A 13,755-nucleotide genomic window follows, 5' to 3' on the forward strand; every position below is an offset into this window, starting at 1 on the left:
CAGTGAAGGCTCTCCGCCATGGACGCCACGACCTCCTCGGCCGACGAGCGGCGAGAGAGCGCCGGCGCGCCAAAGACGCCGCCCGACGACGAGCGGCGCCCGCTGTCAGCGAACCGGACCGGCGGCGCGGAGCGGGCTCTGGCCTCGTCCATGTCCGCGTCTCGCCCGCTCCCCGCTCCTGGCGCTGAGCCTGGAAAAGAATTGAGAGAAAACACGACTTCTTATTTACGAAGGACTGGGGCGCGCGAACGGCACCAACAGTTGATTTGAAAAAAGAAAGAAAGAAAACAGACAACCCAAGGGAGGGATGGGAGGACGGCACACCACACAGGGATTTTAAGGAGAGGGGTGTGGTGCGCTAGCCGTCGCCCACCCTAGGGAGTCTGCCTCTTCCTATCTCTTTTCGCAGTCTCTCGCCGCTTCTCGCTGCAACCTTCATGCCACCTCGCGGCCGTCCCACTCTCGTCGTTCTCTCCCTTGTCACTTCCTCCTGTGTCGCGTCATTCTCTTCTGCCTCGTCCGGCGCCGCCGCCTGCCGTTCCCTTGTTCTCTCGGCTTCTTTCGCCTTTCGGCGCAGCTCCGCCCTCCTTGCTGCATATCCTGGCCCCTCGAGTTGATTTGAAGAATAAACTTACAAGCTGTTGGTTTCTTTACATTTTGCCGTGCCGGGCCGCGAGCCGCCGGGGCCGGCAACCCATGAGCGCCCGACTTGACGAGTCCGCCGCGGCGGCTCGAGCTCTGGTGGCTGCTGTCCTCGACCGGGTCGTCCGGGCGCTCGCCACAGACTCACCGCCCACGCCGAGTGACCTCCGCCGGGTCTTTGGGGAGGCTTCGTTCCCCACCGCGGCGATCGACGCCGGCATCGGCGAGTCGGCTGCCCCGCCTTCGCTCACCCAGCTGCGTCAGATCTTTGGCGAGGCTGCCTTTCCCGCCGCCTCTGCGCCGCTCGCCGCTGCAGATGCTCCCGCCGAGGCGGCCAGCGGCCCAGAGGCTCCGAGCTCGGCGGCGCCGCCCGACGAGTCGCGAGGAAGCGGCGCACCCAGCCCGCGAGCCGTCAAGGCGCTCGGCCTCGGCCTGGCTGCCTTTGCCGTCCCGCCGCCGTCACCGCATAAGGCGGCGTCCAAGGCGATGATCGAGGCGGTGGTGTGGGGGGCGGTGTCGCGCTCGACTGACGAGATCGACGACGAGGCGGCGAGCGGAGTCTCGAGCGGCCTCGCCGCGCCTCCGGCCCCGCAGGTCTGCTCTCCCAGATGCCAGATACACACCCCTGCTCCAAGCCTGCACTCGAGAGGACACTCTCGGCAGCATCCGAGGCTGTACTCGCTGCATGCAGCGCCTCCAGCAGGTCCGCCCGGCGCAGCGCGGCTCGGCGGTGTCCCGGATACGTCCATGCCATGTCCGAGACATGTCCACACAGGCGGACCGCGGCTCGGCGGGGCGCGCCACCGCTGCAACTGCTGGCCTGAGGAGCGCAACCTCGGGAGGGAGGGAGACGTCTGGCCAAAGAGAAACCTCGGGCGGCGAGGCGCGGCGGGAGGCGCGGGAGCCCTCCACACCCCGCCTCTCCACACCCCGCCTCTCCACACCCCGCCTCTCCACACCCCGCCTCTCCACACCCCGCCTCTCCACACCCCGCCTCTCCACACCCCGCCTCTCCACACCCCGCCTCTCCACACCCCGCCTCTCCACACCTGCAGGCGCAGGAGCTCTTCGGCGAGCCGCTCGCGATCGGGACGCCCTCGATGATGAGCCAGTTCGCAGGAGCTCCTCCTTTCATCAGGAGAGCCGCTCGTGCTTCGTCAGGACGTCCTCTTCTAACCAATCAGCACGAGTGCATTCACCAATCAGGCGAGTCACTCGTGCTCTTCGTCAAGGACGTCGCGCACCGGACGTCGCTCGCGCGCCCTGCGTCTCCGGTGGCAGAGGTAGCCGAGAGGTAGCCGGGAGGTGGCCGAGAGGTGGCCGAGAGGTAGCCAAGAGGTGGCAGAGAGGTGGCAGAGAGGTGGCCGAGAGACCAGTCTCTTCCCGCTGGGCCAGTGGGCGGCGCCTCTTTACACCTCGAGCTGCGAGCAGGTGCCGCTGCCGCCAGCAGCGCCCGAGGGCGGCGAGGAGGTGGCGGAGGAGGAGGTGGAGGAGGAGGAGAAGAGCCCGCGCGGCGAACCTTCGGCCAACGCGCTTGACCTGCTCGGCTGGTCTTCGGTCGCGCTGGGCGAGGCCCACAAGCCGTTGCCCCCCGCGGTGCCGCCGCCGCCAGCGGGTCCGCCTCCGCCTCCGCACCCCAGCGCAGCTGCAGCAGCGCCTCCGCCTCCGCCTCCGCCTCCGCCCCCGCCTCCGCCTCCACCCCCGCCTCTGCCGGGGCCCGCGATTGCGCCGGCGACCGCAGAGAGGCCGTCGGCCGCCTCTCGCCCCACCAGCCGCCTCTGGATCCCGCGGCTGCGGAGGCTACTCTGGCGCGACTCGGCAGTTAAGGACTCGGCAGCGGCGCACTCGCCGCCCGGCGGCTGCAGTGCCTGCTCTGAACGGCGTCTCTTCACACGGACTGGCGGTGTGAACAGGCGCCGTCGCCGCCCGAGCCGCGAGGGCCGCCCCGGGCGCAGTGCTACCTTGTGTACGCGCCCACTGACGGCGGGTCCCTCTTTCTGATGTGGTCGCTCAAGCCCGTCAAAGGCGCGGCCGGCGTGCGTGTCCTGGCCGGCGAGCTGTGGAGACACGAGGGCGGCGCCGCGAATAGGCGCGCTCGCGACGTGCGTGCCGGAGCTGCCTCCTGGCAAGGGGCTGCCTGGCCGGTGTGGGCGACGGAGAGAGGGCCGGAGATGCGCCGAGCCTGACCGAGACGGGCCGAGAGTAGGTGTGAGCTCGCGAGGGAGATCAGCCTCGGCCGCAAGTACTACGAGGGGTGCGACGAGCTGCTCGAGGCGGTGGCGTCCCCGCGCCCCTTTCTCCACCCGGCCCCCCGCCCCTCTTGCGTACCCCGCGTAGGTGGAGGGAGTTCCTCAAGGCGGCGGCCAACGTGCACGGCCAGATCTCGCTGCTGGCCGGCCCCGCAAAGGGCCCGGGCCAGGTGGACGTCTTCTTGCTGTCCAAGGCCTTCTCCGTCAGCCGGCTGGCGGAGGCGGCCTCGCTCTCCGGCGTGCGCAGCGCGGCGGTGGTCCCGCCAGAGGGCATGGCCGGCCGGCAGCTTTCTTTTGGCGCGCACGGCTTTCTTTTTTATAGGTGGTCCCCGCGGGGGGGCAGGGCCTGCCGTGCTGCGAGAGCATGGGCCCCGCGGAGTTCCGCGAGTCGGCTTGGAAGGCGGGCGGGCTCTCGTTTGAGTTTTGAGACGCGGGCAAGGCAACAGACACAGCGACACCGCGGGAGCGGGGGCGCCCCGCGTCGTGTGCCCGTTGGCAGAGCACTGCTTGTCACTCTAAGAGTCGTCTTGTATGGAGAGTGCGGCAGCTGGTCTAGACTCACCAGACACCGCTTCGGACCCGGGCGAGAGCCGAGAGCGCGTTGGCGTGAGCTAGCACGGCGTCCCCGATGACATTGACTGCGCACAATTGTAGTCCTCCTCTCGGTGTTACACCGCATTAACACGCCCCCTGCCCTGACACGGGCCAAGATGCAGGCCGAGCTGCGCGCGCAGCTTGACGCGCAGCAGATTTCGATGGAGGCAGAGGCGAGGCGCGCTGATGCCGCAAAGGCCCGAGAGGTCAAGGGCTGTGTACACGAACAGCAAGATGGAGGGGATTTATGCACACACGTGAGGGGTTGATACTGTCGTACGGTCGTCGACCCTCCCACTGTTGGCCTCCCGGTCCGCCGGAGATCTGCCGCGCGTGCCGCGCGCACAGACGAGACAGCATTGCGCGAGCATTGGAGAGGCCAGCCTCCGGCTTCTCAGCGACAGCGTGTCGCGAGTGCTGTGTCTCTGCCTGCCTGGTGCTGGGTGCGGTGGGGGTGTCTCTGGTGTAAATGTGTTACACATTTACGGATTTACGGATTTACGGATCCACCCCCCTCCCTACCTCCCCGTCCCGCGGCCCGGCCGTGAGACGCCGATCCGGGAATCAAGTTGGTGCCGGAGTGACCAGTGCGGAAACGGGGCTCCGGCTCTACTAGTCTCTACTAGTCTCTACTAGCACCGACTTCCCGATTAATCACGGTTAATCAGAGGGCAGATTTGGAGGAGTACATACAGATAGACCCTCCAACCATCAGAAAACTCCAACCTGATCGGTCGTGCTGACCGCCGACAGATCACTCCAGACAGCAGACGGGCCGACGTCTGCACGCGACCGGCCGGGCGAGAGGCTTGACACGATCCGACCCTGCGACCCCGACGCTGCTGCTTAAGCTATCAGACATGCACTGCTGACTGCTGCCACAATGTGCGACCGGTGCTGGCCCACTTGGCGGCCTTCCCCGGTCAGCGGTGAGGCGCAGTTCAGAGCTGTCGATGGCGCGATGCCGCACTGGTCCCACGGCGACGCGCATTGCGCCAGAAGCGTGCACACGTTGGAAGGACACCTTCCTACTGGCCGTACGATCAGGTCGTCACTGAATGCTTGATACTAAGGCCGCGAGCTATGCAGGTGATCAATTGTGCAGCATGGCACGGTCAGCAGCGCCGACAGGCTGTCGCAAGGCGTGATAGCCTGGTGATAGCATGGCCGCAAGTACGCCGAATTCCCATGAAAACAAGTCAAATTTCGCGAAAAGAAAAATACCGGCGCCTGCGTGCGGCGGGCCATCGGACCCCATCTCCCCCCCGCATGGATACCCTCTAGGGCCCCCGCGCCCCCCCAGAGGCGCTCACAGAGCAGTCACAGAGCCCCTGGCGTTTTACACACACCAACGGCCCTGCTCGGCGCACACTCCTTGGGCGCACAGCCGCACACACGGATCACGGATCGGTGGCTGTGTTGGGCGGCTTGAGGACTCCGCTCCGGCGTGTGTGTGTGTGTGTGTGTGTGTGTGTGTGTGTGTGTGTGTGTGTGTGTGTGTGTGCGTGTGTGTGTGTGTGTGTGTGTGTGTGTGTGTGTGTGTGTGTGTGTGTGTGTGTGTGTGTGTGTGTGTGTGTGTGTGTGTGTGTGTGTGTGTGTGCGTGTGTGTGTGTGGGGGGGGGGGGGTGGTGGTGGTGGTGTGTGTGTGTGTGTGTGTGTGTGTGTGTGTGTGTGTGTGTGTGTGTGTGTGTGTGTGTGTGTGTGTGTGGTCTCTCTCTCTCTCTCTCTCTCTCTCTCTCTCTCTCTCTCTCTCTCTGTGTGTGTGTGTGTGTGTGTGTGTGTGTGTGTGTGTGTGTGCCGATCCCCGATATATCGCATATTGCGCTTCGGAACGGGCTTTTGCCCTCTCTCGTCTTTTCGCACAGCGGGGAGACGATTCTCAGAATATCATTAATCATATAGGCTGGCGCTGTTGAAAACTCAGGTCTGCATGGCGTGCTGTCAGAAAAAAATCGCCTCCGCGCAGGTGGGGCCCCTGTCCTCCTCCTCTTCCCTCGTTTGGCGTGTCTGTTTTCTTCCTTTCTTTCTGCCCGAGGGTGACAAGCCAAGGGAGGGATGGGTGGAGGTGCTGAGGGCTAGGGTAACCAAACTCCGACGGTAAAAGAATGAAAGAAAACTAACAACGCAAGGGAGGGATGGGAGGACGGCACGCCCTCCGAGCGGGGCGGGGTCTGCCCGTCGGGTTGCTGCCCTAATCCCACTAGGGGTTGTCTGCTCTATTTATTAGGACGGCACGCCGCCACCACACAGGGATTTTAAGGAGTGTGGTGTTAGCCCTCGCCCACCCTAACCCTTCATGGTCGTCTGAATCACGTCTCGCATGGTTGGAGGTGCACATGCGTATTCCACAGCCGAGCTTACTCCACACACTAAAATATGTGACACACACAGCGCATCCTGATATCTCATACTCCACACACTCTCGGCGCCGCACTCAGCGTCACAACGCCCGGCGGCCCGTCTCCCTGTCAGATCAGCGTCAGATCCCGTCCCCGCGCACTCTCCGCAACGACTTTTACCGCACAACTCAATCGTACAGTACTCGGAGGCGCACTCTGCCAGCAGCTCTGATAATTCACCTCGGTCCAGCACACGCAATGTCCAATAGCGACTTTGGTACGTAAGAGGCACCGATGGAGACCAGCTGCGCATAGTCAGAGCGCTTCAGGCAGCGAATGCGAAGGTGGATCGGCTTCGCGGCTCCAGCACGCCGAATCGTGCAGCGCAGCTCGTATCGTTCCGCACTCACTGATCTGCAGTCCAGCACCGAGCCCTCGGCAAAGCCCGACACGTCTATGTGGTCGCCATCTCTGTGGAGTGTGCAGGGCCGGTAGAAGAGGCCAGTCGACGTCTTTGCAAACACTCTGATGGCCTCTTGCACGTCCACGTGGCTGCAGCCCAGAGACATGCTTTCGTCGGGGTGCACGATGACAAACGCCATTGCTGGATGACGGGCTTGAGCGCTCTTGTGACGGCACACCCGCCTCGCCCACGTTGTTTTGGATCTGCGAGGGCGCAGGCGGCGGCGGTCGAGCGTCAGCAGCAGCACGAGCGCGCTGCAGCGCTTGAGATATCGGGCGAATCGGCTGGGCACGCTCGCGCATGGGCCAACACGCGCCGCATCGCGCGGGGCGAGGGGAGGAGGCGAAGGGGCAGCGCAGCATTCCTCAGATTGCGTTTCGGTGAACACGAAACAGGATCTCGGCGGTTTAGTGATCACAAATTAGCGATTCCATTACGCCTTTTTGTTGGCGCACTGGCAGTGCTGGCGAAGAAGCCGAACGGCGGCAAAGGCGACGCGCTCGGGGCGTCTCATAACCCTCGCGTGGCTCGGCTTGAGCAGGGCGAGGGCGAAGGTCCGCCTGCCTGCCTGCAGACGCTCAAGGGCAAACGGGAAAATGTAATTTATCACCGCTGGTACTCTCTGCGCCCGTTCCCTTTTTCTTGCGGGTGGGGACCTGTCGTTTTCCCATCCCTCATTTGGCCTCGGCCTTTCCTTTCTCTTTCCTTCTCGCGTGTGCGAACGCCTCTTCTTCTTGTGTACTGTTGCGCTGTTGCACTGTGGGGTGGGCTCGAGTCCGCATGGCACGGGACGGCCCTCGATCGTCTCGCCCTCCCTCACTGGTGTGTTCCAGGGGGGGGGGGGGGGGTCATAACAAACTCGCCACGGCCGAAGACTCGCGAACTCGCCACGGCCGATGCGGCCTAGCAAACTAAAGGCGCGAACGCGCAGGCTCCTGTTCAAAGCTGGCAGCAGCAGCCAGCACAACCACAAGCGATGTAAAACAATCGTTCAGAGTTCATGAAAGTCGACTGTAGACACTCTGCAGACAGGTCGAGATCACAAGCCACAATAACCAAGGCAGCGAAAGCCTCCCCATAAATGCATGCCGAGCTCAAAAACCCGTGAGGGGTGTTACATCGTGGCAACAGCGACCAGCTGGAGCGGCCGCACACACTGCTCGGTACCCCCCCCTGCACACCTAAGCCCATGGCCGCCCCCCCCCCCCCCCAGGGACGGGGGCTTAGAAGTGCAGGGGGGGTACCGAGCAATGTGCGGCCGCTCCTGCTCCCTCTGAGGACTGAGCCGTCTGTGAACAGACAGCCGAACTTGTACTTGTACTTGTGATGTGGGACACCCTCGGAATCCAACTGCGTACTACTTGGCTAGCACGCTATTGGCGCATGCCGACGGCTAAGGCCGAAATCGTTATTGTTCACATAATCGTTATTGTTCACACCTCTTGCAGGTGTGAACACACAAAGGATTTGCTGTATCTACTCAGCTGCTCCAAGTATACTTACCTGTGAAGCGTGAACAGCGTCTTGGGTCCGGGGTTGTGTTTTGGTGTGAAATCAATTGAGTTGTCACTCCTGCATTGCATTGAGAGAGAGATGTTGCATTGAAGAGGGGTTCAACTATCAAAACAGGAATCGAGGGTGTCAGCTCGTCTAGCTTGCATGCTGCCATCTGTCCCGATCGTGACCAACCAAAGCCCCCCTCTTCGTAGACCCCGTTCTGAGGGGTCCTGAATCGTACACCGCTCCCAGCCGTGCTCGCCGAGCATCAGCCGCCGCCGCCGCCGACGTGCCGACAACTCCTGAGAAGGCAGGCGTCAACTGTCGAGGACGGAGAGCATTGCTAGAAATCGCACCAAGCTCTGACGAGCGGGAGCTCGGTCAGGGGTGGTAAAGAGATGTAGGAGCTTCCATAGGTCGCTTCTTTTCTTATCAATCTATCTGTGAACAGCGGCCCGGGCCATGGTGGTGGCTGTCGCACACCTCTTCCGCCACGGGCAACGCTCGCCGTACCCGCCGCCGCTGAGCGAGTCCGCCGCCGGGCCGAGCATATGGACGTCGCGGCTGAGCCCGCCTGCTGAGTCGTGGAACTTGACGGCGTCTGCCTTTGACGCGCAGCATCTGACACCGCATGGCGCAGCGCTGCTCCGACACCTGGGCCAATACTTGGCGGTCGACTATCGCTACCCCGACCCGTGCGCGGCAGACGTGACGCTGATCGCCGACGGCACCTCCTTCCGGGACGTCCAGTCAGCTAGGGCCTTTGCCGGTGGCTTCTTTGGCCGCCGCTCGTGCTCGGCCGCGCGGGCCGCTGCAATCGTGGAGGCGACGGCAGCAGCGCAGCCGCTGCTGCTTCCCCTCGTCTCGGACGACGTCGAGGTCGGCTGCGCCGGGCCTAGCGAGGCCGACGTGCTCCGGTCCTTTGGGGGCGACGTAGGTATGCACAGCACCTGCCAGCATTTCCAGCCTCGCCGCAGCGCGCCGCCCCTGTCGACTTACTTCGTTGTGGCTGAGTAGACGCGCTGGCGGCGGCGTACAAGCCTCAGATCGACCGCGTCGGATCATTGCTCGGCTGCTGCTCCGCTGAGGTGGGCAGACACAGCCTCACACACACACACACACACACACACACACACACACACACACACACACACACACACACACACACACACACACACACACACACACACACACACACACACACACACACACACACACACACACACACACGAAGATCTCGCCGTGTACCCTCCAACCTGAGCATCGGTTGTAGGTGTGCGATCGGCACGGGCTGGGACGGCGCAACTGCTCGCTCTCCGACCTCCCCCACACCTTCCATCCGGGCCGCTACTACTCCTACTTCGACGGCGAGGCCTTCCGTCCGAGCGACTGCTGAACGGTGCACCTTTTTGGGCAGAGCGCGAGAGGCGTGCGAACAGGCGCCCTCTCCATCGCCGGGTACTACGCCGACGCGTGGATGCTGCAGGCGGATAACATAGACAGAGAGGCGAACGCGCATGAATGCAGCCCGTCAGGCCACCACTCTTTCAGAGGCCGTATCTCAGCGCGGTGTGAGGGCAGGCAAACCAGAGAAGCCACCCCACTACTCTAGCAAACACACACATACAGGTCCGCACGGGCAACGCGGCTGCCGCCGCCTGACCTGTCGTCACACATCCTGTGCTGCCGACATAGGCGGTCTCTGGCGTGGAGCCGTTTGCGTGGGGCGAGCTGACGCTGTCCGAGCTCTCGGAGCTGTACCGCGTGCACCAGCGGGTCATGTGGCTCGGCGCGTCTCTCAACGCGTCTCGCGGCGCCGCGCGCCGCCTCGCACACGCTCTCTGCTCTTCTGATAGCTGATGCTCACGTCCCCTCGTCGTGTGTTTACATCAGGCCGCGCCTCGCACGCTCTCGCCTCTCTCCTCGCCTCATTTGAGCAGGTGTGTGGTGTTGGGGGGCAGGACGACGCACCTGGCGGGAGGTGAGTGAGTCGTACGGTCGTTACGGTACTTAGGTTGTGCGTGGGGAGCCGCAGGCGGGGGCCGCTGCGCCGCAGTGGCGTGCCCCCGCGGGAATCGTGGCTGGCAGCCCCGTGGCGTCCACAGACTGCAAGACCACAAATTGCGACCGGCCGGGAGAACGGCCGAGCGACGACATGCCGCTCACGCTCGCCCTCTTCGCCCACGACTTCAATCTCCTCTTTTGGAGGCAGCTGCTGCGACTGCACTGGGTGGTTGACTCGTGGCAACTCGACGCGGCATCCACCGGCTCGCAGCCTCTCCTCGGAGCTGGGAGAGAGCTTCCTTCATGATGAACCACTTGATTGCGCACCATTGACATTACAGGCTCCTTCCTCTCCTTTGAGCTGAGGTACGATGCGCCCACCTCCGTCGCCCCCGACCCCGACGGCGGGTGGCGTGTCGTCGGCTTCTTCACGGCGGCGACGGTGCTGCAGCAGCGCCGGAGGACCCCGCTCGTGCCACCTCATCCGCCGCCGGGGCGAGCGACGGCGACCGACCCCCCTGCTTGACACATGGATGCATTCTTCACTTGCTCTCACCTGCCACCGAGTACATTGTGACACACTCTTCAGGTGCTCGACGTGCCCTACTCACAGTTCCGCGACCTCGTGCTCGCTGCCGTTGACCCGCGCTGCGTCTTGCAGCCGCTGCGCGACACAACCGCGCGCTTGCGGGACCGCGCGCCGCCGCCGTCCTCCCCGCTCGACAGCACCCCCGCCGTACTCGCGGCAGCCGTCGTCGGTTTCGCTTGCTCTCTGTGCGGCGTCCTCATGGTTCGAGTTAGCCGTCCTTACCTCCAGATGCCTTGACGCTTGATTTGACAAAGTGCGGGGCCGCCGGGAGGGGCGCAGCGTTCGTAGCTCAACACACAACAGTGCAGTTGGCGCTGCTGAGGACTCTTTACTTAGCAGGGCACGTACGGCTTTAGAGTAGTGAAACTGAAACATGAGGAGGTTGTGCTCTTTAATCTTGGAGCAGAGCACACCTTGGTGCGCCGGAGGCCGGGGCGGGAGTCACCCAGAGAGTCACCAGTCCCCAGTCGCCAGTGGCCAGTCGAGTGCGATCCGTTTAAACGGTAATATTATACCCCATCTCCCCCGAAAGTTATTTAGTACGACCCCGTACTGCGGCCCAGCACGTGCTCCGCAGCTGAGCCCACGCATCCCACAGTAGGGACACAATAAGCTCGCATTACTGTGCCGTACGGAAGTGTGAACAGGTTGGAGCAGCAGCTCCTGAGCACACGGCGCCGCAGGCGCCTGTTGATAGGTCCAGGTGATAGTCCTGGATGGGCAATACATACGCCTCACTGGGCCTTAGATCGCCCGACCGCGTCCCGGTGCTCTGTGGTCGGATTTGTGACGCCGCCGCACCGCGCCGCGGCCGGGGGCCCTCCGGAGGCCGAGGATGGCCGTGGCGGACCAGGACGAGCTCTGGGAGGTTCAGTGTCAGTGATTTATTGTAGAGACAGACCATGTGCACAATATCTCTCAGTCTAGCTAAGCCAGAGAAGGCGATGCCGGGGATGTACAGCAGCTTGATGGTGCTGCGCCGGCATGCGTCCCCGGTGGACCCCATCCGAGGCGATTGCGAGGGCATTCCGGAGGTCATCATCGGCGCCAACGACCGTGATATGTCCCGTCTCGCAGCTCTCGTGCACCAGGGTCACGAGTGCAGTCATAATATGCAGGCCTTCTCTCCCACAGTTTTGAGCAATAGCCGCAAACATCGCTTTTTGGGGCACGCTCGTGTGCCATCGTGACAAGGTCACCCGCGGACTCTTCAGCCTCTCAGCTCGCCAGCTCGCCTTCTCTGTCGCTCTCCTGGCCCAGGCCCATCAGGATCAAGCCTGGGCTGTCCCAGACCGTCCTTACTTTGGGTGATGAAGCTCACTCTGGCTCATACCACGGCTCTTGCAGCCTCTACACACACGCCTGTTTCACCCACAGACACCGCCGGCACGCACTCCCACTTCACACATGCTCAAGCACAACCCCACCAAAGCACAGCCCTGCTCAGAATGGGCAAGGACCACCACTTGGTGACCCAGGCCGCCCCTGGCTCGCCACTGCACTCGGCTCCTCTGCAGCGGTCTCGGGCTCTCCCCTATGAGCACGGCGAACTACGCGCGAGTATGCGCCTGTAAAAATTTACACTGTAATACAGCCTGTATGGATAGACACTGTGGTACGAGAGAGTATGTACTTGCCATGGATATGCCACGGTACTTGCACTTGCACATGGGGTGACATGCACATGCACATGCACCATGTATGTATGTGCATGTGTGCATGTGCGCGCGGCCGGGGTGTTGCGGCCTCCTTTTTTGTAGGGCGCGTTATACGTAGTACATATCAGTCAGCAAAAATATATCATGTAGTATACTCAACGAGTACGAGATACTGTGTCTCCACGCCCGCGTATTGGCTATATTGCAACCCGCACGTGTACGTGTTCTCCCTCTAGGGGCTGATAGAGCTGGGACCTACGCCGCGCCGGGAAAGGGGCGCGCCCGGTCCTCGACGGAGCCGCGCGCCCCAAACGACCCGGGCGGCGAGTAGTCGACCTCGAACCTTCAAGCTGTAGTTTCTTTCCTCCCCGGGGCTGCTTCGAGTTTTCTCGGCGAAGACAGAATTTGCATCAGAGCAGTATCAGACACAAGCCCGCTACGACCGGCCGTGCCCCGAGGAGCGGCGGGGCGGGCCGCGGATGGCGCTGGTGGCGACGCCCAACCCGGAGAACAAGCTCTTCATCGGGGGTGCGCGCCCCAGCTCGCGTAGACTAGCCTTGCGGCCACAGAGGCCGGCGTCAGCCTATCTCCCGGCTAGAGTTGGTGCATGGTTGGTCTCTTTCACCAAGCGCCCACGCACTTGCACCGCCCGCGCGTGGCCGCACTTGCCACAGATCCCCACCCCACACGGCCGCCGGCATGGGCATACGGCTGCTGCCTCGAGTCTGCTGCACGCCGCGCACAAAAAGGGCGGCGGCAGCGTGAGGGAGACTGGGCCTAAGTCGGACGCTCCGTGGATTAAGGCTCCCACTGCGTCCCCACGCCACAGGTGCGCCTCCGGGTACTGACGAGGAGACCCTGAAGGAGGTGAATCTCGCGCCCTGCCGCCGCACACCAGCTCCAAAGCCACCGCACCGTGGCTGGCGGGAGCGAGACCTGTCCAACGCGACACCTCTCCCACGCCCGCGCGGCGCGTTTCTCACCCCCGGGCCGCCTGGCGCCGCGTCGCAGATCTTTGCGGAGCACGGTGAGGTCGAGGAGGTCTTCGTCATGCGTGGCGGCTCCCGCTCAGGGCAGGCGAGCCAACCTTTCCCCCCCTCCACCCCGGCCCTTCGGGGGGCGCAGCGGTGGCGGCTCCGGCACTGAGACTTGGGCGGGTGGGAGGGTGGAGGACCGGTGGAGGCGGCGGCGGAGGGAGTCCGCCGGTGTAGCGCGCGGGGGGCGCAGAGACGCGCGGCGCTCCTCTCCCTCCTGCGGTGTGGTCCGCCTCTCCCCCGTCCTTCCCCTCCTCCTCCGCTCCCTCCTCCTGGGTCCCGCCCTTCTCCCTCTCACATCGGCAGAGGATGTGCGGATAGAGCGCCTGCCGTAAGAGCCACTCCTCACCGCCGGAGGCAGACCCGGGTCCAGCAGCGGGGGGGACCCCCCCCGGCACGCCCCCCTACCCCACCCGGGGGCCCACTGCCCCCCCCCCCCCCCCACCATCCGCTCGCCCGTTTTACCCCCCCCTCCCGCACCAGCCACCCCTCCCCTCTCTCCCTCCCCGTCAGGCGTGCGCCTTCATCCGATTCGCGACTGCGGAGGGCGCGATTGCTGCGATTCAGGCGCCGCAAGCCCCCGCACCGTCGCCCCATCCCGCACTCAACGCGGCGCCCAGCCGCACATCAGCCGCACATCAGCCGCACCCCTGTCGCAAGTCAACGCTAAAGATGGGACGCCGCAG

The 13,755-nt window shown here is 63.9% G+C and overlaps 2 protein-coding genes across 2 annotated transcripts; both read left to right on the plus strand.

The window, feature by feature from the left end:
* Positions 1-696: 696 nt before the first annotated feature.
* On the plus strand, positions 697-3,530 carry EMIHUDRAFT_449891 (hypothetical protein; the record flags this gene model as incomplete). Its single annotated transcript, XM_005781747.1, has 5 exons — positions 697-1,236; positions 2,556-2,667; positions 2,732-2,786; positions 2,849-3,145; positions 3,214-3,530. The coding sequence occupies 5 exons, from the start codon at positions 697-699 to the stop codon at positions 3,521-3,523; spliced, it is 1,314 nt and encodes a 437-aa protein (XP_005781804.1). The 3' UTR covers positions 3,524-3,530.
* Positions 3,531-9,305: 5,775 nt separating this feature from the next.
* On the plus strand, positions 9,306-10,884 carry EMIHUDRAFT_204024 (hypothetical protein; the record flags this gene model as incomplete). The annotated part of the gene is made up of 6 exons (XM_005781748.1): positions 9,306-9,353; positions 9,480-9,560; positions 9,820-10,025; positions 10,155-10,230; positions 10,402-10,578; positions 10,717-10,884. 6 exons carry the CDS (start codon positions 9,306-9,308, stop codon positions 10,882-10,884), a joined length of 756 nt encoding a protein of 251 aa, XP_005781805.1.
* Between the last annotated feature and the right edge of the window lie 2,871 nt (positions 10,885-13,755).

Source organism: Emiliania huxleyi (genome assembly GCF_000372725.1).
Source record: "Emiliania huxleyi CCMP1516 chromosome Unknown EMIHUscaffold_20, whole genome shotgun sequence".
Lineage (NCBI taxonomy): Eukaryota > Haptophyta > Isochrysidales > Noelaerhabdaceae > Emiliania > Emiliania huxleyi.